This window comes from Sceloporus occidentalis, unplaced genomic scaffold (genome assembly GCF_023333645.1).
Source record: "Sceloporus occidentalis isolate IW3139 unplaced genomic scaffold, rSceOcc1.0.p SCAF_1, whole genome shotgun sequence".
Classification (NCBI taxonomy): domain Eukaryota; kingdom Metazoa; phylum Chordata; class Lepidosauria; order Squamata; family Phrynosomatidae; genus Sceloporus; species Sceloporus occidentalis.
In genome coordinates, this window is record NW_028316981.1 from 173366783 (window position 1) to 173393085 (window position 26303).

A 26303-nucleotide genomic window follows, 5' to 3' on the forward strand; every position below is an offset into this window, starting at 1 on the left:
AAATACATGGAGGACCAAAATTTGGAAACCACTAGTTTGATGCATTTGAGCTTTTATCAGTGGTAGATAGGCCTGTCCCACCTCTTGCAATGAATCCCTCTTCATGGCTTTGCTGCAGACAATGTAGATACACACCTGTTCTCCAGAAAAGTTGAACAACGGCCGAATATCACTCCCATTTAGAATTGTGACCTGAGGAGAAAAAAGAAAAGAAAACAGACACAACAGATCAGCCAACATCTCCCACAGAGACCTTCAATCTCCTACAGAAGCACAAATCAGGAAACCCAACTCTTCATAGGAACAGAAGGAAAATCTAGGAACCTGTACTTGGGAGTACAGCCCTGCAGTTTCTGCTCTAAAAACACCTGTCTGGGGCTGAGCATAAAATTCATGAGTCCTGGTTATAATTCCCTATAATCCCTGTCTTTTTATTTTTCAAGAAGTATTTTGTTCAAATTGCCATCACTTGAAATGCCTCTAACAACTAGGACATTTTTCTCCCTCTATCCAATCAGGGATGGCCAGAGGCTTACATGTAATTTTATGCTGTTTTTAGCTGATTTTAATTGTTTTAAATTTTAGTGCAATTTTTTAATAAATGTTTTTATCTGTGAGCTGCCTTGGGCCCCTCCTGGGAGAAAGGTGCCATAGAAATGAAACAAACAATAAATAAATTACGTATCACTGATATAGAAAATCCACTTTGGGCTTCATTCCACCGTTTAAAGGCACTAAGCAAGGTACTGGACCTCTTTTGAAGACAAGAGTCAGCATTTTGAATAGTTCCTCTGAAGTCCAAAATCATTTTATTCCAAAATCAAGAGTGGGATAACCCCACCACGACTCACAGGCCATTCCTTGTTTACACAGTTACCTCTCTCACAGTTAAGAGTCACAAAAACTCAAAAACAGTTTTCAGTTTTTGTGAGTCATCTCCAGGCAGGAGACCAAAATTCTCCAGTTTTGTTGGGCTCTGCTCCAGGTGAGGGAAAAGGCTATGTACAAATCTCCAGCTCACCTAGCAGAGAAGCAGCATGTTACAGTTTGCAAGCATCAATTGATCTATTGCTGCAACTTGCAGACTCTCCAGAAGGCCTATGCATTTATTTAGTTGGCTTTCTCCTTCTCTCCCAGTCACTGGGACATCAGGGCTCACTCTCTCCTTAGCATCCACCTTAATGTGCTTAATGACATCAACAGGGACTTTTCTCAGTGTCAAGTTTTGGCCTGGAAATTTCAGGACCTGGGATGATTCTGAGCTGGCAACCCTACTCATACAAGGTAGATTGGAAATGGTTTTGGGGGGAAACTTTTCCATTTTAACTCAGGACTTCCCTCCGTATTTCCTCTTCTGAGCTACATTACCAAACCAGGAACATAAAAATAAATGTCTTTCACCATCCAGCTTAATAGTGCCTCTTGGATGGGTTCTCCTGGATCGCTAAGATGTTCCATTTTAATTTACATTGTAAGCCGCTTTAAGTCACATTTGGGAGGAAAGCAGGATAAAAATCAAATAAATAAATAATAAATACAAATAAATAAGTGAGCTTTTCAGAAGGAGTTTGGTAGTGATCTTTTTTTTAAAAAAACTTAGGAGCACAATGCTGTTAGGACATCTAATTAAAAATAACAATTTTAAGCTGCTCTGATAGCCTTTAGGGCTGAAGAGTAGGGTATAAATACCAAAATAAATAAATAAATAAATAAATAAATAAACAAACAAACAAACAAATAAACAAATAAGTAGCGGAGGCTGTGGTTCCTGTCAGGCTTTTCCGTGGGCTACCAAGCAGGTCACGGCAAGTTCACATTGTAAAAGGATGTACCAAGAGGAAGAAAAGCCATGTCACATGCTAGCGGCAGTGAAAATCTCATCCCTCAAGTAACCATCACGGGTTTGTTCTTGGCCATAGTCAAACGGCCTGGGGGAAATCAGTTTTGTTCCAGTTTTGACCTCTTTGTTTTCCTCCTCCTTAAAAAGGCATTGGTTACTGTAGTAACCACAGTGTCAACAATACATGTGCAGCTCAGAAATGTCAGATTCATAGTGGGTGGGGAAGATATAATGTTTTAGTATGACTGGGTGAGGCAATGTCTTACTTAGTTTACAATAAATGGATGTCCAGGCCATCTCATTCACCCTGTGGCAGGAACAGCTACAACTATGGAGGCTCATGAAAGCAAAAGAAGAGGGAGAAAGAGCCAGTGCTTTCAAGGGGATCTCCATCTCTTTTTACAATCCAGGCCAAAAAGTCTTCCTATGTCTTGATGTTCTCTTTCATGCATATAGGAATGGGAAATCCAAAGGTGTCACTTCCAGTAACTGACACCATGGTGCATCCACACGTCCGCACGACGAAGAGACTCAGGCCGCTTCTTCCTGGCAGTAAATCATTGGCGTGTTAACTACACTAATGATCCTGAAGAGAAAGGAGCTGCCCCTTTCTCCTCTGTAGGGCCGGAGTGTCCGGGGGCATGAAGCCCCAAGATACCCTTTTCTGGGCCATGAAGAAGTGGCATTTTGCTTCTGCTTCTCCATGGCCTGGAAAAATGCTGGATTGGGGCTGCAGGACTGCCAGTGAGGCTGCGCTGGCCCCAATTCAGTGCAAAAAGGGGTGGATGCATACCACCCCTTTGGGGGTCGTCTGTACCGCCCAAACTTACAAGGAATATAAGAGAGAGAAGCAAAATGCACACAAAAAAGAGAGGAGTGGGGAGGAAAGACACAGGTATAGCTCTTACATATCCATAGGTCAGATTTCCTTTGGGAACACCAGCTACAAAATCTGCAAAGAAGACAAGAAAAGAATGTTCAGCAACAGCAGCAATTAGGGGTAAATATTGCTGCCAGCACACTGCAAACATTAGAGAATTGGGTAGCACAAAACCTCTTTATAGTCTTTGTTGGGGGGAAAGGACACATACCTATGGCCAGCCCCTTACACATACAATATATGACCATAAAGAAACTATTGTCAATGGTACGTGGTTGGTAATTTCATGTTGTTTACCTACTACTACATACCATGACCCCAATCTCTCCCTCACTGCCTCCAACTGCACCCTCATTTTGCATTCTAGCATTCCTTTCACATTCCCTCTGACCAAAACAGGTACAAAAAAATTGAAATTCATTTATAAAACTATAGTCTTCTAAAAGCAACACACAACATTTGTAAGTCCAATGTCTTATAACTCATTCTAAATGCAGGGAATTTATCCTTTTCTCGGGCAGGGTATATACATCACCTCTTGGCCCTCCAAAAGGTACATATAAACCAACCCTGTCACTATCATTTGTCATCATTAAGCCTATTAGTACCTTCAGTGGAATCACCGCTGAATTCACCTACAGCCACAGAGTAACCTAGGAAGAAAATGGAAAGGATACGATGATACACCTGCTGGGAGATCTACTGTTATTTACTCGCATGCTTTGCATACACTAGGTTGCCATAGGTCTCACAAAATTAACTGGTTAGCAATCTGACCACAGACTGGATGTCCCTATGGATGTCCCAATGTAGATCCAGTAGGAACATCCTTCCCAATGTAGGAACTGAAATAGGTCACTATGTGCTTATGGTTCTCTTAAAAATTCAGGGCACATTATCACTTTTGCCAGGAAATGTTACTCTAAGAAGGGGCTGGCAACTGTGGAAGAGGAGAGGGCCATTTCCCGCTGCACCCATTGACAACATTACATTTCGGTGTGCCAGTAGTAATACTATGTCACTTCTAGCTGACATTTTGACTTATTTTTGGCCTAGTGGAGGAGTTAGAAGGTTCTGGAGTGAAGAAGTAAATGTATGCATTTGTGGCTGATTTTCAAGTGAAAAATTGCCTGAAAATCAACACAATATTTTTTTATTAAAACAAATAAAGCTGGAGGAGGGGGCATGGTGGCTCAGAAGGGCTTCAGGGGCTATACTCAGGAATCTCAAGGCCTGTATATGGTCCACAGGCTGCATTTTGTTCTAAGGTAAGAAGCTGCCTTAACTGGGGTAAAAAAAAAGAGGTAAAACCACAGAAAAGCCACAGATAAATTTCAGAAGTGATAGCTCTGTGATCACAACTACCTAAAAGAAAAGGGAATTCCAGAGTATTTATCATTCCTGACCATGGAAAACTATTTCTGGGCCACCATGCTTGTTATTTGTGAATTCTTGTCATTATTTCCATTACCACTTTCCCTAGAATGAGGAATGAAATCATCAGGAACCCCAGATCATTCAGAGGCTGCTCACTTGTTGCAGCTGACAGCAAAGTCTGACTCATCTCCCAAATCCTGGCCTCTCATTTCATATTTTGAACTCCATGCCAACATTGGTTCCCCCCAACCACTGACTCGCTAGCTGAGACTTGGCAAAGTGCTCTTTAAACCCAGTGTAATTAGCAGTAAAGGTTTTTGCAGAGACTCTCTCTTTAAGTACTTCTCAGTTGCTCACTGTTTGTGATTTTTGATTCAGCAATGAGATATTTAAAGGGAGAAGTCTTGGTGGTCTACAATGGGAATAAAGGGGTTAAAGATACAAATGGTATCTTCAAGAAATGAGCTATTGTGTTATGAATATGGAGTAAGCAATATTGTGGATATTTGAAATCAAGGGGAAGGCCGGATGATTTTGGGCATTTACTTTGCACACCAGGAGTAGACAACCTGAGGCCCACCAAATGTTGCCAAAATACAACCCCCATAATTCTTCATCATTAGTTATGCTGGCTGGGATAAAGGGAAATGTAATCCAATAACATTTTGAGAGCTCCCGTTACCCATTCCTTCTATAGACCGATCAAAAGCTGAAGTAAGCTGAAGAGTCCATACCTCTATTAATCCTGTTTAAATAGACCCCACAGCCTGCAATTAGGATTCCCATCCATGAAGCACAAAATAGATAAAAGCAATCAACCATAAGAAAGAAAATACTACCCTAAAACAACAAGTTTCTCCCTTCTCTCTGGCACTCACCAAGATAGCTGTCATCAGCATTGAGGTGAGTCTGTCGGGTCTCAAGTTGTCCTTTAACCACCAGGACTAAATATTCAGGATCGTAGACTTCTTCGATGGCATCTTGGGTTGCCGACAGCACCTGGCCTAAAGAAAAGGTGTGGTGCAGCAGTTAGGGTATCAGATCAGGACTGGAGGCATCCTATTCAAATACCAAGCTAGCAAGCCTGGCCTAAGACATTTTGTCACATGAGGCTGAGCAGCAAACTTCACCCCCAATACCAAGGTAAGGTAAGGTACATTAAGAGGCAGCCAGGTTATTATTAAGAGAGAGGATTTTTCAAGCACTTCTTTCCATTTCTGGTAGCAAAAATATAACAAGAGCAAATTAAGTAACCGACCTGTTGCTGCGTTTTCAAGGCACACAAAATCTGCTTGTACCTGAATGTAAGCTTCACTCTGCCTAACTGTAGGAATGACCCTGTCATTCAGCCATTCAATTAACCTTAAAGTACTGTATATATTCATATACAAATCTAGAAATTTTAGTAAAATATAGACCCAAAAAACCTGGGTCAGTTTATCCATGGTTTAATGTATATAAGTACATACATATAAGTATATACATATGTAAGTACCGTACTTTAAACCTTTTATACGTATATATATATATATATATAGAGAGAGAGAGAACAACAAAAGCAGACCTTGAGCTGTTTGAAAGAAGGGCTGGTTGTAAACATAAACAATCAACTGACAAACTCAAACTGAAGACAAGGAATTAAAATTGGAAGTTTTGAAATACAATTGTGGGGCTACAGAGCATAATTCAGAGGCTGATTTAATATCTGGGGAAAGATCACAAAGAGTTATCTTTGCATAATCTCCAGGTTTATGTACACTTGCCAGCAGCTACAGAATATGAGAAGTGCCAGCTACCTTCACTACAGATTTTCCACTTAAGATCCTGCTTTCCTCAGACACTGGAATCAAAATAGAACCCTTAATTAAAATTTGCCAGCCATCAGGAAACAGGAGGAGTGCCACCAGAATGGTGTTTTATTCTAGTGGATTATTGTTTAATTTGTCGCCTTATATATCCCAATCCCTGGGTTTATGATTTATCTACAGTGCCATACAGTGCAAGAGGCTGTCCTTGATAAAAAAAATGTTTCTGCATACCAATATACATTACTGTAATCCACATCTTTATATAAAAAGCCATCTTGTGACTTCAAGAAGCAGATGTGGACTGAATATTTGAAAATACATTCGTTTGAGGAAAGGAATATCCACATATAGCAAGGAGAAGAGTATGTTAGTTCACGATATACTAGTTTTCTGTACCACAAGTGGGTGAATTCAGGTTTGTAAGGTATACTTTTTTGGTTCAAAAATTATGAAGCAAAAAAAAAATCATACTTAGGATCTCTGAACAGTTAAGGCAGAACTAATCTGTGTCAAGTAACAGCAAATATTAATCTTCACTAAGGAATTTGATAAATGCCTTGGTGGATCATCAGACCAAGGCCCATTTAATACACAGTTCTGTTTTTTACAGTGGCTAGATGCCTTTGAGAAGCTCACAAGTGGAGAGCAGAGTCTATGTCAGGGGTGGAGTAACTTTGTTCCTCCTAATGGTCTGAATTTCAGCTCCCATAATCCCTTATCACTGCCCATTCTGGGTGGAGCTGGAGATAGCTTATGACCAAAATATTTGGAGTGTCAAAGGTTGCCATCCTTACTTTGTGAGCTATACTTGTGGACTGCAATCTACCTACCACAGTTCCAAGAAAAGCTATGTTTGCTCTGAAAAACCTTCCAACAAGCAATTTCAGTTTGGGTCAAGGGAACCTTTACCATGATTCTGCTGATTAAGTGGCCAAAATAAGGACATGGCCAACTCTTGCATTGGTGACTTGTTTGATCTCAACATTTTAATCAAAGATCCTTGCACTCTCTTCTCTCTTCTTTCCCCATCATCTACTTTCTTTCTCCATCCTCTACTCACAACTAAGATGTGAGGCGATAAAACAGTAAAAGCAACAGTGTCCTCAGGTTGGTGCCACCCAATGCCAGCGGGGTAGGTGAGGGGAATGCTTTGCCCTCCCCACTGCCTGGCCGGACCACTGCAGTGCCCCCTCCCACCCAAAGCCTTCAGCGGCTGGTGTGGCTGCAGCCTCTCTCAACTCAGAAGGCAGCCTCCAACCCCCCAAAGACCTTCAGAATTTGGCATAGCTGCTGACATGCCAGAATCTGAAGCCAGCCACTCCCGCCAGCAGCTGTCACTACAGAGGGGGCATGCTGTAGTGAGCCTTCAGGGGGCTGACTAGTTTAGTGTCTGGTGTAGCTGCTGGGCAAGTGGGAAAGTGTCCTTTCTAGCTTGCCAGTCCCTCTGCGTGTATCACATCACTGGGAGACACCCCCTTCTGGGGTGTACTCAGTGTGGCCCACCAACATCCCACAGTGATGCCACTGAGTGAAAGAGGTTCAGCAATTGAACCAATTGCCTTGAGAAGGGTAGTAGAAACTCCTTTTTGGACATCTTCAAAAAGAGGCTAAACCGCTACCTGCTGGGGATACTTCAACTGGAAATCCTGCACTGACCCAAAGACCATGAGAACCCTTCCAATTCTATGAATCTATGACTATCTCCAAATGAGTATATGTAGAAAGCAAGATATCCTGGCCTGTCTGCCTTTGTCTTCCCTGTCCAAGAAAAGTCCCATCCAGGAGGGTGCTTGAGAAAGAGCAGTTGGGTAAGAAATGAGAATAAGGTGGGAGGCAGGGCTCACCTTGCCAGAAATAGCTTCCAGGGCCACCAAGTAGAACACGTCCAGTCTGTAAAGAGAGAGGAAAGTATTACTACCCACAGAAAAGTCTGATCAAGCAGATCCAAACTTTACCTACAAAGAAATATATTTCCTCCTTTAATACATTTGTACTCTATTGAGCCCAATCAGGCTCAGCATGACCTATATTATTATTATTATGATTATGCTTTATTTGTATAGCACTGTAAATTTGCACAGTGCTGTACATACAATAAATAAAATAGGTGAATATGGATAAAAATAAGCCTGCCTATGGCGTACATTCTACAAAATAATAAAATAATACAGAGGAGGCAACAAACTGAAAACATTAAATAATTAACATGCAATGCCTGGGAATGCTGCTCCCTTGTATGTTCACAGAGACAATGAGCCATGTTAGGTCAAAGATTATGAGTGTACCAACAATAATTCAACAAATATCATAGCTGATGTAGGGATTTGAATGCGGGATCTAATCAAGACCAATCTACTAAGGTAAGCAACTTGGTGATCTCCAGAAGCATTGACCAACAACACTCCTAACCACCAACTTCCATAATCCATTTATGAGCCTTCTCCATCTTGGTTCCCCATATGTGTTTTGGATTACAACTCCTATCACAATTGTCCTAGGATGAAGAAGAGTGAGGGTTTTAGAAGAGAGAGAGGAGAAGCTGCCATTGACCATGCAGTTTGCGAATGATAAGAGATATAGTCCAATGGGCCTGGAGGGTGCAAGGTGAGAAAAAAGCTGCCATGTTGATAACTCTTGATGCCAAGAGTCCAGATGCCCACAGCTGACATGTGTACATTTGCTCACAGGACAGACAGAGATAGGGTTGTCATAATTCCCTACCTCAAAATCAGGACATTTTGCAGCAAAATGTAGAACATTTTAAAAAAATGGATCACACACACAATTAAAAGTGAAACACATTAATAAATTTTAAAAAACAAACATTAAGCCCCCCTCCCAGGCCCTAGGCCTCCCTGCTGCTCATCTGCCATCCTGAAAAGGCAGAAAGGGAGGTGGAGGTGGCAGCAGAAGGCCTAGCATCCACCCTGTCCCCATGCCCCCTTACCTTATCTTCTGGGGCCTCTGCCAAGGCCCCAAGCAGGACGCTGCTTCCAAGGCCTCCCCGGCGCTGGCGGAGGCCTCAGCTGAGGTGCAGAGTACGGTGCCACTGCCAAGGCCTCCCCAGCGCCGGCGGAGGCCTTGAGCAAAGGGCCACCTCCTCCACTCATGGAGAGGCCTAGCCAGCCGCGCAGGCTAGGACTGGAGGAGGTGGCACTGCGCTTGGGGCCTCAGCCTCAGGCTTCCCCCTCCAGCCCTGGGGTGGGTGGGGAGGACATCTTGGAGAGGGAGGGACGAGGAGGAGCTGGACCCCGAGGAGACTTTCTGCCATGTTCCAGGCCCATTTTCTCCAGCAGACTGGAAATTTACAAAATGTGGCCTGGAGCAAGGCAGAGATATGGGACTGGAGGGTCAAAAATGCTCAATCAAGACGGGACATTTTTGAACCCTCCAATCCGGGATTGTCCTGTCCAAAACCGGAATATGGCAACCCTAGACAGAGAAGACATTCCTAAAATGAGCACCACAGATTGTGAGCATGTCCTTTCCTTGAACAGCCATAGTATTGTATAAAGTAAAGAGAACAAACCTTTTTGGAAGCAGGGCTGGAAGACACATCACCTACTAGCTATGAAAAGGAAGGAGAAAGGGTGCATCCCTAACAGAGCTGGATTGATGGCAGACAATAATGAGGATATAGGATTACTTATGTGGTGCTTATCTTGGGGCAGCTAGCCCGCACAGTACGTTCCAGTCAGTATGTTCCTAGACCTCTGTATGTAGGTGATAAGGACTCTTTCAAGACTAAAGAGGCTGCAGTTTTTACAAAGCAAATGTCTTCGCATCACTGCAGCGATGTATATACATTTTTACCTTTGACTTTTTCAGTGGTTTTCTTCCTTTCCCAGTTTTCATTCTATGAACAGGGACCACAAGCAATTGCTGTATGGCCATGCCAACAGTACCAATTTTGTATCCATATCTTTTTACCCGCACCCAAAGGAGATTATACGTCTCAACTGTGCAAATGCAGAAACTCTAAGTGCCATACTGTCCCTGTTCCCCAGATGGATGGAAACTCACCTTTGTGAATTCAGCACTAAATCCACCTTGACAGTAGCCTTGTCCACGGGCAGAGTTCCGGTCTGGCGAAGAGAGGGAAGGAGAGACAGACAGACAGACAAGAAAGGGGTTTGTGAGGGAAAGGTTTAACAAATTTCAGTGCAGAACCTCTTAGATATAAGACGCAAATGGAACTCAGCTATACACTGCACATCAGCCAAATCACACATCTGTAGCACTCATGCTGTTTTTTTAGAACTTGATGTGATAAGCTTTTATTTTGCATTCTGTGCTTACATTTTCATGCATATGCTTTCCCTATATGAGCCTAGTCATGCTTTAAAGCTCTGAAAAGGAAGGCTTTCCCTTGATCCCGCCAGCATCCCAGGGACATGTGGTAAGGGAATGAGACAGCTTTCTCAAAGTCTGCTCCATGGTCATGGAACTTCCTTCCCCGGGAGATTCGGTTGGCTCCCTCCCTACTGACTTTCCAGCAGCATGGAATTGCTTTTAATTTAAGGTAGCTTTTTGTTTTTAGTGTAAGCAGGAGATATAGCTTTTACTTGAGGTGTAGTGTTTTTATTTTATTATGTTTTTAAGCACCTTTAAATGCCGTTTTTAGCTTGTGTTTTTAAAACAGAAATGTAGTTTGTGTTTCTATTGTACTAACAGCTTTTTAAATTGTAGTGTGCTGTTAAAATGTTGTAAGCCATTCTGGATTCTGTGTTGGGAGAAATAAATAAATAAATAAATAAATAAATAAATAAATAAAGTGCACAATAAATCAAGGAACTTGCTACACAGAATGGGAGCAGAACAGACTTCCAACTATTCATCTGTAACATAGAGAATACTCTGGCTCCCATAAAACTCACAGACAGGTCTCTTGTGGGGACACAGCCATGGAGCAGAAAAACCCAAGCCAGTGCAACATGGGGACTAAGCCCATGCTGTTGTTGTTGCTCTCGGGTGTTGAAAACAACTTCCAGGACTTGACATGTAAAAGCAGAAGGCTCTCTACAGCAGTCCTGGTTTTTTGCCTGAGTTACCTGAGCGGCAAGGTGCGTATTCCACAAATTTGGTAAAGTTGTTGACTGACAGGTAGCAGGTGCCCACAACTTCGTGCTCAGGCTCATCCTTATTTGTTCGCCAACTGTAGAGGGGGGCACAGGCCTAGAAGAAGAAGACCAGACAAGTAAATAAAATATCCAAGGCTCATCAGCCTTTGGATTTGGGCCCAAAGATTTCTCAGCTGGGGGCAAATCAGTTTCACACGTCTACAAGGTTGAATAGCATGACTCTAGTGAGGCTGGCCTCTTACTGTCTTCCAGATTTCAGGTCTACAGCTTGCACAAGTTATTTTTCCAGTGTCATAATCCACAAGCAGTAGATGAGTCGTCACTAAAAAACACAAGTCATTCCTTGTCACATCCCCTGAAATTCCATCTCACACCCCCTGGAGGTTCGGGTACCCCAGGTTAGGAACCCCTGTATTACATTCTTCCTGAAGTAGAGATTAGGAATGTGTCATCCTGCCTGAAAGAAGAAGAGCCCTCCTTCTATCCACCATCTTGATGGAGAGGAAGGCAAGCCAGCTCCAACAGGCCTCCGAGGGAGAGCAGATCTGCTGGACTTTTCCCCTTCCCTACTGCCATTCCCTTCTCCTTTTGTGTCTTGTCGTTTTTAGATTGTAAGCCTGAGGGCAGGGATATGTCTAATTAACAAACTATAAGCCGCTCTGATAGCCTTGGCTGAAGAGCGGGGTATAAATTATTATTATTATTATTATTATTATTATTATTATTATTATTATTATTATTGTTATCCCCTCACCATTAGCCAAGATGTATGGGAATTCTAGTCCAAGAACACCAGGAAGGCCACATATTCTCTTCCACTGCCTGAGAGCACTGCTTCCTAAACTGCATGTCAGTAGGCTCATGAAAAAGTTGGACTACGACATTGGGCATATCCATCAAATCCATCTTCCCCTGACCACCAGAGATAATAATCTCTCGCTCGCTCTCAGCCTCTGTCTCGCTCTTTTTGCAATTTCTACTAATATTGCTTAGTTGTATGGTAGCTGTTTTTAGAAAGGATAGGTATAATTTTATTTTCAAAAATTCAGACTTGTTTTTTGAAAGGAACTCAAGGCAATTAAATTGGAAAGCATTCTACTATGTGTGTGTATGTGTGTATAACTGTATAATGTTCATCATCATCATCATCATCATCATCATTAAACAGGCCAGAGGGTGACTGGCTGAGTGAGTAAAGGAGGTAGTCAGTGCCTCCGTACAACAAGGCAGAGTTCCATCTTGTCTAAAGGAGGCTGTTATGAGGCCTTTGTTAAAAATGCCATCCTTCAGTGCTCCTATAATGAATAATTATCAGCCAGTGTCCAATCTACCATTTTTGGGCAAGGTTTTGGAAAGTGTGGTGGCTTCCCAACTCCAGGGGCTTCTGGATGAAATGGATTATCTAGTTCCAATACACTCTGGTTTCAGGCCTGGCTATGGAACAGAGACAGCCTTGGTCACCTTGGTGAATGACCTATGCAGGAAACTGGACTGGGGGAGTGTCTCCCTGTTAGTTCTGCTGGACCTCTCAGCAGCTTTTGATGCCACTGGCCATGGTATTTCTCTGGGCCGCCTCTCTGGGATGAGACTTGGAGATACTGTTCTACAGTGGCTCCATCCCTTCTTGGGAGGGGCAAACCCAAAAGATGGTGCTAGGGGACTCCTGTTCGACCCCCTGGCCATTGGCCTGTGGGGTCCCTCGGGGTTCTGTGTTATCCCTTTTGCTATTTAACACATACATGAAGCCACTGGGAGAGGTCGTCTGGAGTTTTGGGGTGCAGTGCCATCAATATGCTGATGACACTCAACTCTACTATTCCTTTCCACCCCAATCCAAGAAGGCTGTCCTGGTGCTAAACCAGTGTCTGTCATCAGTAATGGTCTGGATGAGGGCAAACAAGTTTAAACTTAATCCAGACAAGACAGAGGTGCTCCTGGTGAGCTGGAAGACAGAGCAGGAAACAGGGATCCAGCCTGTGTTACATGGGGTCACACGCCCCCTGAAGACATAGGTTCACAGTTTGGGGTTACTCCTGCACTCAGCTTTGAACTTCGAGGCTCAGGTCTCTGCAGTGACGAGGAATGCTTTTGTACATTTAAAATTTGTGCACTAACTGTGCTCTTTCCTTGAGATGCCAGATCTGGCCTCGGTGGTACATGCCTTGGTTACATCCCGTTTGGACTACTGTATTGCACTCTACTTGGGGCTGCCTTTGAAGAGTGTTCAGAAATTTCAGCTGCTCCAAAGAGTTGCAGACAGGTTGTTAACAGAGGCAGGTTATAGAAACTGCACAAGGCCCCTGTTGAAACAGCTCCACTGGCTGCCAGTTTGTTTCCAGGCACAATTCAAAGTGCTGGTTATGACCTATAGAGCCCTACATCGCTCAGGTTCAGGCTATTTGGCAGACTATCCTCCTGTATGAAGCAGCCCAGGCTCTGAGATCCTTCCTTCTTTCTATCCCACCTCTATTGCAAGCATGGTTGGTGGGGACACAAGAGAGGGCCTTTTCCATGGTTGTCCCTAGACTGTGGAGTTCCTTCCCAGGGAGACCAAAATGGCCACTTCCTTGATGGCCTTCCGTCGAGAGGCGACCACTTTCCTCTTCAGACAGGGATCCAAAACATAAAACTTTTAAATAATGGGCTGGGGTGTTATATTGTTTTAATGTGTTCTAAACACTTATATTTTTAAACTATTTGATATTTTAATATGTAATTTGTTTAATTATTGTAGTAATTTAATTCTCTTTTAATGTACTATTTTTGTATACTTTTAATTGTATTGTTTTTTTAATGTTGTAAGTCACTCTGAATCCCAGTCTTGGGAGAAGAGCAGGATGCAAATAAAGATAATAATAATAATAATAATAATAATAATTCTAGTGTGTGTGTAACTGTAGAATATTTTCTGATTTATTAACTGCCTTGAGTTCCTTTTTGGGGGGGGGGGGGGGACAATTCTGTACTTTAAAAATAAAAAGAATGATGGGCATGGCCATCATCCTGTGAGAAGGGGAACCAAGGATAACATAGCTAATGGGTTGAACATAGCTGATCACTGAGGGGAATCCTAGAACCAGAATGGATCAAAAAGTGCAGTTACATCCCAGAGACCTGAATAAGAAGCCAAAAGGAAGGGAGGCCAGGAGGCAGCATTAACTCAGTACCCTATAGTTACAAGAGCCAGAGTGGTGTGGTGGTTTGGGTGTTGAACTATGACTATGGAGATCAAGCTTCAATTCCCCACTTGAGCATAAAAATCCACTGGATGACCTTGGGCAAGTCACACACTCTCAGGCTCAGATGATGGCAATGCAAAGCTGTTATGAAGAAACCTGCCAAAGAAACCCCATGATAGATTCTCCTTTGGGTCCTCATAAATCAAAAAATGACTTGGATGTACACAACAACAAACTCAATAGGTATGGGAAGCAAGTCTTCCCATTGTCCAGAAACAGCATCCGTCTTGCCCAAAGAGTTGTGCAGGCCCAGCTTAAGTTGCTGTCATTGCAGCAGAGGAAACCAAATCATTTGTATGTGGATGAACATGCTTACTATTCTTTGACAATTATGGTTTGCCATTGCCTTCCCCTGAGGCTGAGAGCATGTGATTAGTCCAAGGTCACACAGTGGGTTTTCATAGGTGAGCGGGAATTCCAACCCTGGTCTCCAGTCATAGTCCAATGTTCAAACCATTATGCCACACTGGCTCTCATACTGCATACTATTACTGTTTTATAGGGGGAGGGGGGAAACAGATACCACAGTCTGTTGAAACATACAGTCTCATGTAGCACTTCGATATCATCTCAAAAAATGGTTTCCTGACATGGCAGTGGTTGGCATGGTCCAGAATTTCAGTGTTTTCAAACAGTATTTTATACCCAGGATGGTAGCAGGACATGTTACAAACCATCCTGGGCATAAAATATTGTTTGAAAACACTGAAATTCTGGGCCATGCCAACCACTACCATGTCAGGATGCACAGGGAAGCTATTGAAATCCACAAACACCTGGACAATTTCAACAGGAAAGAGGAAACCCTTAAAATAAACAAGGTTTGGCTACCAGTCCTGAAAGATAGCAAGAGGAAGACTCAACAAATGCAAATGAGAAATTTCCCAGGGTCAGAGGTTTCCCAGCAGACAATGAGCACTAATCAAGCAGACATTAGTCCTCTTGTGCAGACCCTCACACCCTGAGGACTGCCATTAGTAACAGAACAACACACATGCAAATCACTCCTGCCTTTCCAGGTCACACAATATATATACCCAACTCCTTTCCAGGCAAGCGTTCTCTGAAGATGCCAGCCACAGATGCTGGTGAAATGTCAGGAAGAAACTATTTTAGAACATGGCCACATAGCCCGAAAAACCCACAAAAAACCCAGTACTGTTATAATATTTATTTCCCTTTAAAACTACATCAGTTGCTGTAACCACAAAACATCAGTGTTACAACTGCAGTTTAAACAAAGTCTGACAATGTGCATCTGTACGTATGTTAGAGCCTCAGCAGCTAGCTGGAAGGCATGACATATTGCTTGGAAAAGTTACTTTTGGAGACGACAACTTCCAGAATCCTCCAGTCAGCATGGCTAGTAGAGGTTCAGCAGCTAGAAGGGAGGAGATATAGAGCTTGGAAAAGTTAACTTTGCAAACTACAGCTTCCAGAGTCCTCCAGTCAGCAAGGCCACTGGAACTGGCCCTGCTGGTTGTAGTCTAAAAATGTCCCAGGTTTAGGAGGACAAGATACTGGGCTATTGGTTTTTTTACAGTGCAAGCCCATTGAGTAACCTTGTTGACTAAGAAATAAGAGTCAATTTGGTTGATGTGATTTCCTTTGAGATAAGGTCCTAAAAGATATCCAGCCTTAAAAGAATAAATCTTATCAAGAATCCCTGGATGGGAAATATCAGCTATTTTGACCCTCCAGTTCAAGCCCCCACCTCCCAAAAGTGCTACAATTGTATTGCTTAATTATCCAAAATATGGGAACTATACTATATTTGGGGCAAATTTTGTCACTAATTTGAAAGTTATTTAGCTACACCTTAGCACAAGATACAAGTCAAATGCTAACAGAACTTAGTTCTTGCAGCTTCAACAATCTCCAAAGCTCTTTCCTGGTGACCAGAGCTGCCGCATCTCAGATCCTTCTGGCGCAGCTCACATACTACAAGGGACTTGATTGAGGTGATTAAAGGAAATAGCCACAAACAAAGCCAGGCCTGACCCAGTCTCACATTACTGTCACTGCAGTCACTGACTGCAGTCATTCAGAAGCTCAGGGCTCTTGGCTCAAAAACATCTATGTCACAAGTCAGATCTTACCAGAATGGAACTGCCATGGGATCGCACTGTTGCTCCAAACCACTGCAGGGATTTAAACTCCATTTGCTCCAGTGTTCCATTGATCTCTTCCACACGGGATCCTGTGGGGCAGAGCGCATGCATAGATCTGAATTAGCACTTCTCAAGCTTCCAATACCAGTGACACAGTTCTGCCTTCCTCCACCCCATGCCCCCCCAACCTAGATTAAAAACCGACCTTAATCTCACAATCACAAGAAGGGTTAGATGCAGACTGACTAGCTGGTGGGCTGACTTTCTCTGTCAGCTCCTTGAACAATGGAATCACCCAAAGAATATGGTACTTTACACCAGATTTTGCTGTTGTTGTTGTTGTGTGCCTATGTCATTTTCGTCCTATGGTGGCCCTAAAGTGAACCTTACATTGGGTTTTCTTGGTAAGATTTGTTCAGAGGAGGTTTGCCATTGCCTTCCCCTGAGGCTGAGGGTCTAACTGGCCCAAGTTCACCCAATAGAGTTTATGGCTGAGTGGGGGACTCAAACCCTGGTTTCCAGAATCATTCAAACATATTCTGAAAGTAAATACTTTGAGATATAAGCCTCCACTATGAGGTGAGTGCCTCAGCTTTCAGAAGTTTGGGAAATACTAGCCCAGATCTTAGGTTATAAATTGTTGCCTTTGGTTTCAATCCAGACCAGAAAAGGCACATCTAGCCTCTTGGCTCTGCTCTAGTGAAGGCCACTAATATTCCAGCTGCTCAGTACCAAGGCAGTGATCCAATGGGATGCTGGAATGCATCCAGGGATCCTGAAAAAACAGCATTTCCTCCCCTCAGAACCACATCAGGCAAAGAGCCCAGAAGGCTACTCTAGAGCAGGTGTTACCAACACAAAGGCTTGCAAACTCTTACAAGAGAATTCAGGCCTTTCTAACTCTCCATCTTTGAATTAACGTCCAAACATACAGTATGGCTGTCTCCTAACTGCCTTACTTAATTTATATCAATGCCTGGAAAATGAACAATGGTTGCAGTTTATTATTTCAGAAAACTAGTAACACTGCTGTGATCAATGCCCAAGAAATTCTTCCCCTGTTTATTGTGGGGAAAACACACAATACAGCACTGTCTTTCATCCCCTACTCCTCAGGATTTTGTATTGTTACCGTTTGGTGAGGAAAGGAGAGATCAAAATAGAGAAAAGACTGGAGGAAGAAAGTACAGTCTTTTCTGGGGGAAAAAAGAAGTCGAAAGCCTCTCCCCCCGCCCTGTCCTGAATTATCCAGTCCATGGGGTTTTTTAATCTATAATACAGGAAATCTATGGTGTCTTACAGAGCCCAGAAAATTTGTTTTAATGAGTAATGTAATGTTTACAGTAGCAGGTTATTCCAGTTACAAGGGCACCTCAAAACAGTTAATTAGCATTATAGTTACATTTTTAAAGTAGTTCATGCAGTTTCTTGTTATTCATGTTTTAGAGGGTTTTTAAAAGAAAGAATTACCAATCGCTATATCTATTAAAGTAACTAAAACAGTAAATCACGGCCGCCTCGCTGCGGGGCAGGCCGTTTTGCCGAAGAATCGGCAAAAAACTACAAGCCCCAGAATGCTCTGGGGCTTGCCCGGCTCCTTATTGGTGCGCGGGGCGGAAGGGGCGGCCCTTCCGCCCCGCGACGCTCTGGGAGCCGGACTTTGTGGTGCGGGACTTCCGGTCCTCCAGGGCAGCTCATTGGTTGGGCTGCCCTGGAGGAGGAGCCCCGCACTGCACGTTGGAGGGGGCGGGGCCTAGGCCTTTATTAGGCCGTGTTGTTGGCCCTGTCCCCTCAGTCGGCGCTTGGCTTCACACGGAGCGGAGCCAAGAAGGAAGGGAGGAAGACTGGAGTAGCTTCCTCCTGAGTCTTTCCTCCCTTCCTTGGAGCCGGCCGGGGCCGGGGTAAGTGGGGCGGTGTGGTGGGGGCGGTTGGTCCTCCCCCATCCCCGTTCCACTGGGGCCATTCGCCCCGGTCCGCGGCTCCGTCGCCGACGGACCCAGTGGGGGGGTCCTCGTGGCCGGTTGAGGCCTGGCCTGCGGGCGCGGCGGCCATCTTGTCTTCCCCTCGGGGGATTTTGGCGCACCTGCCATTTTGGTTTTGGCGGGAAAATCCACCATTTAGAATCAATTTGAGGCACTATCCTCTGTGCTGCAATTGCCAGGCCTTGCTTTTATTAATGAGACTTTGCTTGCAAGCTTTGTTCTTTTGTTTAGACTTCAGGACATTGCTTGTTGTGGTGCCTCTGTTCAGTATTTAAATAATGCCTCCTAAGAAGTCCAGGACTGGCAGGGGCCAGAGGTCAGGAGCTGTGCAGCGGCTCAGATTGTCGGTCCCTCCAAATGTTGGGACAGGTCCCAGAGACATCTCTCCCAGCTCTAGCAGTGGGTCTGGGGAGAGGCATCGGCCTCCTTCTAGACAACCTGGGGACACATTGACGCAGCCAGATGGGGCTACTGGTTTGTCGGGCGAATCTTTGGCTGTACTGTCAAGATCCATTGCTGAGCTCATTCAGAAAGCTACTACCTCTAGCCAGCTTGCCAGCTCTTCGGCATCTGCGACACATGAGCCTCAGTGATCCGGACGTCAGGTTCCCAGATCGTCGGTTCCTGCATCGACATCTTCGGGTGGTCAAGGCTCCAGTTCATCGGTTCCTTCATCGCGACATCACGTCCGGCAGGTTTCCAGTTCGTCCAGCTCATCGAGCTCGAGTTCGTCCTCCACGTCATCAGCTGAGCGTCGGAAGGAGAGGAAACGAAAACGCAAGGCCAAGAGGAGACGTCGCAGAGCGCGTCGAGAGGGAGTTCTTCAGCCTGCCGTGGAAGGTGGAGATCCTCATGGGGTGCCTTTTGGGAGGGACGGTTTTTGGGTTGAGCATGCTTTGGTTCCTGGTTTGCCCAAGTGGGCCATCAAAAAGAGGGCCTGGCGCCCAGGCCTCCAGGGTGTGTGGGTGGATACGCGTGCAGCGGATTTTCCTGTTTGCTCTCCTGGAGAGCGTCCACCTGGCGCACATTTATCGAAGAAAGTGCGCAAGAATATCCTGAAGGGTTGCTATGTAGACGTTTTTACCCTTCTTCAACCTAAAGGAAAAGATGCTGTGGCTGTCACTTCAACAAAGGCAAGTAAGCACGAGCCAAAGGCAGTTCCTGCTGAGCCCACCTTTTCCAATTGGTTAGAGGGCTTTGTTATCTTCAAGGCTGTGGTTTCCATGGCCTTCCCTGAACGTGCTTGGCATTTGGACAGCCATTTTTGAATGTTCTGCGTGCAAGGACATTCGCAGGTGATGCTGCTGCCATTGCCTACGATGCGGCCTTTCGTCAACATGCATCGCAGAATTCACGGGAGCGTTGGGACTTGCTCCATAACGAAATTTGGCTGCTAGAGGTGGGCACCCTTGCTAGGTTCAAGGGCCCACAGAAAGGACAGGTCAAGAAGGACGCAAAATTATCTTGTTGGGACTATAATGCTGGACGTTGTTCTCGCACAAATTGTAAATTTGAACATTGTTGTAGCAGTTGTAGAGGGTCTCATCCTAGGTCATCGTGTTCCCGCCCTGCTCCAGCCGCTCAGCCCTTTTGAGCTGGGTACCCTGCCTCCGCGACCACTGGCAAACGAGAAAGTTCGGGGGGCACAGATGCCGGTGCTACAGGGAGCCAAAAATGAACAGGTTGCTAAGGTTTCAACCCAGATATCAGCCAGGGCTTTTACGCCCGTAAATACCAATGCTCTTCTCCCTTTATTGTCAGCATACACTAATAAGCAAGCTGCTTCTTATTTGGCTGATGTTTTTTTCTTTGGATTTAGGATCCCAGTTCAAGCCCCACTTTCGCATCATTTTCCTAATAATTTGTTGTCTGCTAGATCCATGCCTGAGGTTCTTAGGGCCAAGATCAACAAGGAAATCCAGGCGGGACGCGTGGCCGGTCCCTTTGATGTTCCCCCTTTTGATAATCTTCATATTTCTCCCCTTGGTGTGGTGCCTAAGAAAGCACCTGGTGAATTTAGAATCATTCATCACCTTTCTTACCCTCCAGGGTCTTCGGTGAATGATGCGATCCCAGAGGAGTTGTGTTCCGTCAAATATGCTTCCTTTGATCATGCGGTCCGACTCGTTCGGGCGTGTGGAAAAGGTGCACTTATGGCCAAGTGCGATATTCAGTCGGCCTTTAGACTCCTTCCGGTTCATCCTGAAGATTTCAAATTTTTAGGTTTCCAGTTCGAAGGAAATTTTATTTTGACATGGCCATGCCTATGGGCTGCTCTATCAGCTGTGCAGCCTTTGAGGCTTTTAGCACCTTTTTGAAGTGGGAGTTAAAACGCAGGGCCTCTTCCCCTTTGGTTACTCAATATCTGGAAGATTTTATGTTTGTGGGTCCTGCAAACTCCACCAAGTGTTCTGATCTGTTAAATGCCTTCACTGGGTTGGCAGCTGAGGTTGGGGTTCCCCTGGCAGCAGATAAGACGGAAGGCCCTGCTACGGCTATGTCTTTTTTAGGTATTCATTTGGATTCTGTTAAGGGCTTTTCCTCTTTGCCTCAAGAAAAGGTTGCCAATCTGTGTGGTTTGTTGGACCATGCCTTGGCTGCTTCTAAGCTTAAGTTAAAACAAGTTCAGTCTTTATTGGGGCATCTGAACTTTGCTTGCAAAGTGGTGGCTCCTGGTAGAACCTTTTGTGCCAGGCTTGCTAGATCTCTGGCTGGCCCCAGGCTTTTGCATCATCACGTTCGCATTACCAGACAAATCAAGGAGGACCTGAGAATCTGGTTGCAATTTTTAAATGGCTTTAATGGTATTGCCATCTGGCAAAAATCTTGGTGTCTGGAAGATAAATTGCAAGTCCACTCTGATGCTGCTGGAAGCATCGGTTTTGGTGTTTATTTTCAAGGCCATTGGTGTGCCGAAAAATGGCCTGAAGAGTGGCATGGGTCAGATATCTTAAGAGATACGACCTTCCTGGAGCTTTTCCCCATTGTTGTAGCAGTCATCATTTGGTGTGCCGAATTTTCTAACAAAAAGGTGTGTTTTTGGTGCGATAACCAAGCCGTGGTGGCCGTCCTTAATAAGCAAACCTCTAAATCCAATAGGGTCATGGGTTTGGTCAGGAAATTTGTTTTGTGTTGCTTGACTAACAATATTTCTTTCACAGCTCGACATGTCCCAGGTTTAAAAAATGATATTGCTGATGCGATTTCTCGATTCCAGGTTCAGCGGTTTCGTCTGTTGGCCCCAGAGGCAGATCTTCAACCTACTCAGTTTCCGGTGTCCATGTGGGAGGTTGGATGTCTGAAATAATAGATGGTATTTTGGGTTCCATTGCTCCATCTACATTTAAGAGCTATAAGAATGCCTTAAAGAAACTCTTTCAGTCTTTTGGTGAATCAGCTTTACAGCCTTGTTGGCCGGTTACCACAGAAGTGGTTTTGCAATTTTTGGTTTGGCTTAGGCACAATAACATTGCTCCCAAAACTATGGCCATTCATCTCGCTGGCATTTCTTTCTTTTCAAAGGCAGGTGGTTTTGGTGACCCTTGCGCTTCTTTTCTGATAAAAAGGGCTGTCGAAGGATGGAGAAGAGCTCATGCGACGTACTAAAGATGTACGTCGCCCCATATGTTTTCAATTGTTATGCAAGTTGTATATGCATTTACCTGTTGTTTGTTCATCTCGTTTTGAAATCAAACTGTTTCGTGCAGCATTTACAGTGGCTTTCTTTGGTGCCTTCAGATTGGGAGAATTGGTGGCTGGGTCCAAGAGCGATGTGTCAGGGCGGGCGTTGGGTGCCTCTGACATCAATTTTTTAAAGCACGGTGTTTCTTTTACGGTTCGCCGGTCCAAGTGCGACCAATTGGGAGCTGGTCAGACTGTGGTGTTGCATCGCTTACGTGGCTCACCTGTCTGTGCTGTTAAGGCCCTTCGATCTTATTGGAAGATTCGGCCTATGGGTTTGGATTTGCTTTTTGTTCATTTGGATGGATCACCGCTTACCAGATACCAATTTGTTTCGGTGCTAAGAATGACTTTAAAAAGTTTGGGGCTCCCAGCTGAGGAATTCGGAGGTCATTCTTTTCGCATAGGCGCTGCTACGGCTGCTTCCAGGGCAGGCTTGCCCGCGCAGGACATCCAAAAAATCGGAAGGTGGAGATCTAAGGCCTACGCTGGTTATGTTCGTCCGCACTTGGACCAATGCACTAATCATTAGCATCGCTCTTGGCAGGGTTGGCGGTAGGCCTTCGGTGTAGGCCTTTTGTGGCGGCAGCATAGGCCAGGATCGGCACGGTGTAGGTACCAGGGCCATGGTGCTCTGGTCTGGGAGTCACTAGGTACCCGGGGGCGAATTGGGCAGGCGTATGGCCATTGCGGGGGCCATAACGCGGGTGCGCCTCCCGGTCACTAGGGGCTTAGTGAATATGTGAACGCATGGCATGGTTTGCGGTCAATTTGTGTTCCTTAGCCCCTAGGTCATCCCAAGCGCCTGGTGGGTGCCAGGTTGGTTAATCAGACAACATCGGGTTGTTTGATTTCGCAGATCCTGACCTCATGCTTTGTGCCAACCCATAGCAATGGCTTGCTAATAAAGTTGTGGCCTTTCTTCCAAGTTGGTGTTGTGTGGTTTTTTGCAGCAGCATCTAAGGCAAATCACGGCCGCCTCGCTGCGGGGCAGGCCGTTTTGCCGAAGAATCGGCAAAAAACTACAAGCCCCAGAATGCTCTGGGGCTTGCCCGGCTCCCTATTGGTGCGCGGGGCGGAAGGAGCGGCCCTTCCGCCCCGCGACGCTCTGGGAGCCGGACTTTGTGGTGCGGGACTTCCGGTCCTCCAGGGCAGCTCATTGGTTGGGCTGCCCTGGAGGAGAAGCCCCGCACTGCACGTTGGAGGGGGCGGGGCCTAGGCCTTTATTAGGCCGTGTTGTTGGCCCTGTCCCCTCAGTCGGCGCTTGGCTTCGCACGGAGCGGAGCCAAGAAGGAAGGGAGGAAGACTGGAGTAGCTTCCCCCGCCCACCCACCGCTGTCTTGTGGGTTTTTTGTCACAACTTTGGGCAGCAGCATAGGCCAGGATTGGCACGGTGTAGGTACCAGGGCCATGGTGCTCTGGTCTGGGAGTCACTAGGTACCCGGGGGCGAATTGGGCAGGCGTATGGCCATTGCGGGGGCCATAACGCGGGTGCGCCTCCCGGTGACTAGGGGCTTAGTGAATATGTGAACGCATGGCATGGTTTGCGATCAATTGGTGTTCCTTAGCCCCTAGGTCATCCCAAGCGCCTGGTGGGTGCCAGGTTGGTTAATCAGACAACATCGGGTTGTTTGATTTCGCAGATCCTGACCTCATGCTTTGTGCCAACCCATAGCAATGGCTTGCTAATAAAGTTGTGGCCTTTCTTCCAAGTTTGTGTTGTGTGGTTTTTTGCAGCAGCATCTAAGGCAACAGTTATACCACAAAAGGAGAAAAGTTAGCTCTTTCGTTGGCACTTTACAGAGCACCAAAAGGGCCCTCTGCTGGCGCCCATGTTTGCTGCGCCAGGGAAACCATGCGGGTCCCCGGCGCCGCAAAAAAACCCCACTTGATACCGCAAGGTGCCAATGGTGCACTTGCAGCATCTTAACCGTGCCGCGACATGCAGACGCTAAGCGTCCACCATGTCAAAATGGCAGCGCCCATGTGTACTGGGCACCGCCATTTTGATGTACCCAGTAAGTACTAGGGGTGAGGCCTGATTGGACACTGTATCCTCGGCCAATCCCTAGTACGTACTGGGGGCGGGCCAAAGGCCCATCTGGAACGCACCTATATTACAATCATAATAAATTTTCACCATCCCTCACCATTGCAGAATGGTATTGCTTAGAAATCACCTATCATTAGTAACTCTTAAGCTCAGGCACCTTGAAAACTCCTTATGAGTCCTTCACCAAGGATACCAGTAGATAATCATTCACACCATTACTGATGTTTCCCCACAACATGCATCTTGAAGGCAGGGTGTTCTCTGTTAATTCCACCTTAACTTTAGGAGTAAGAGCTGTTCGACAGTGGAACACACTCCTTCCTCGGAGTGTAGTGGAGTCTCCTTCCCTAGAGGTCTTTAAGCAGAGGCTGGATGATCATCTATCAGGGATGCTTTGATTGAGAGTTCCTGCTTGGCAGGGGGGGTTAGACTGGATGGCCCTTCGGGTCTCTTCCAACTATGATTCTATAACCTAGTGGCATTCTGGTGATGCCATTCTACCAAATAGAAGGGCTGGCCTTCCCTTGCCTTCTTTGTTCTGATGGGGCACAAGATCAAACTCCAGTGAACAGTAAGTAATGCTATGAAAAAATTATTTTAAAAGAAAGAAAAAAAGGTAGGGTTCTTTACCTAACATGTTTTCCAAATTTTCATCCTGTTTCACTTATTATAGACCAGTGGTTCCCAACCTTCCTAATGCCGTGATCCCTTAATACAGTTCCTCATGTTGTGGTGACCCAAAGCCATTAAATTATTTTCATTGCTACTTCATAACTGTAATTAAATAGGTGCTTTCCAATGGTCTTAGGCGACCCCCATGAAAAGGTCATTCGACCCCCAAAGGGGTCCCAACCCACAGGTTGGGAACCACTGTTATAGACAATCAGCCTTCTGTATCCACAGACTCTTTATCTATGGATTCAAGCCTCCATATATATATATATATATATATATATACACACACACACACACACACACACACACACACACAAATAGCAAACCTTGATTTTGCAGTTTAATCTAAGAGACACCATTTTACTATGCCATTGTAATTAATGAGACTTGAGCATCCATGGATTTTGGTATCCAGGGACAGCCCTGGAACCAAACCCCAGCGTGATACAGTGGGATACCAAGGGCCCACTGTACTGAGCTCCTTTAGCTTACCCTGCTTTCAAGGGTTATAAAAAGATAAAGATGTTTATTAAAAAAAAACGAACAAACAAAAATTCACTTCAGAAACCAGCTTTTCATGTTTGTTCTGTCTGGTGTGTGTATCACATTTTAAAACACCTCAAAGCAATTAACCTAACAAACTTCACTTGCATTCCCTTTTGTGAGTTTGCATCTTCCTTTTGCTTGGAGCCACTTTGCCTGAAACATCCCCTCTCCTGTGCAGCTATTGCGCCTTGTCACAGAATTTAAACCGTGAGCTGGCCTAACAAAGGTCCTGTGTTCCCTTCTGTCCTGTTGTCCAAACACAGAGAGCTGCATTTTACCAGCCACTTGAAACCCAGTTCCCTCTAATGCAGTCTACAGTACACCAAACCACAGCTCTCCAGGCAGTGTCCTGTTCTGCTCTCTGACTGGAATGTGATCTCTGCTCCCAGCTGAGGCAAGGAAACTCTCTCTGGCCCAGCTCCACTGGGTACGCTCCAAGCCAAGTCTACAGCCGCATGCCAAGGCAGGGAAACCCAATGCCAAGCCAGCCAGATAAAGACGCAGGCCCTCCTGAGGCACGTGGGAGAGGTTGGACCCTTTCCTTTCCCCACCACAATGAATGCCTTGTGGTCTACATGGGCAATTATCAACGTTTTCAACTTTAAAAGCAGACCATTCGGCAGCACTATGAGTTTATTTACACTACAGAGTTACATCAGTTTCAGGGTACTTTAAGTTCCATGGCTCCAACCTCCTGAATCCTAGATTTCAGGGCCTGTCCCCACTTCTCACAACAGGGAGAAGAAATCTGAAGTTGATAATGCACCTGAAAGGTGCATATACAGTGAGCCCTCCACAACTGCAAATAAAAAACTACTCTTTTTTTTTACCAGAGAGAATACTTCTCTAGGATTCTCTAGGTCCTCCACTGCAACTCTATGGCCAACATTTGGCAGAAGCTGACTCCAGGATTGCACTAGAGGACCTACAAATGCCTACAGAAAAGTGTTTTCTCTAGGAATCTCTAGGTGCTGCAGTGTGACTCATCTTTTTTGTGGTTTCTATTCTTTTCATTCTACTTCTAACCTCT

At 45.1% G+C, this 26303-nt stretch overlaps 1 protein-coding gene across 3 annotated transcripts in view; it reads right to left on the reverse strand.

Annotated features, from left to right (window-relative positions):
* The window catches only part of ITGA5 (integrin subunit alpha 5), a 103085-nt gene that overhangs the window by 38333 nt on the left and 38449 nt on the right, over positions 1–26303 (reverse strand). The window contains exons 1-9 of one of the 3 annotated variants that reach the window (XM_089482561.1): positions 17739–17859; positions 16325–16425; positions 10957–11080; positions 9929–9990; positions 7750–7795; positions 4976–5096; positions 3329–3373; positions 2749–2792; positions 136–192 (exon numbers count right to left, since the gene is read on the reverse strand). In XM_089482561.1, coding sequence (XP_089338687.1) covers positions 136–192; positions 2749–2792; positions 3329–3373; positions 4976–5096; positions 7750–7795; positions 9929–9990; positions 10957–11080; positions 16325–16425; positions 17739–17756 — 618 coding nt within the window. In that variant the 5' untranslated portion in view covers positions 17757–17859. Of the gene's footprint in view, positions 1–135; positions 193–2748; positions 2793–3328; positions 3374–4975; positions 5102–7749; positions 7796–9928; positions 9991–10956; positions 11081–16324; positions 16426–17738; positions 17860–26303 lie in introns of those variants that run through there. The other 2 variants (XM_089482567.1, XM_089482554.1) reach the window with 2 other exon arrangements.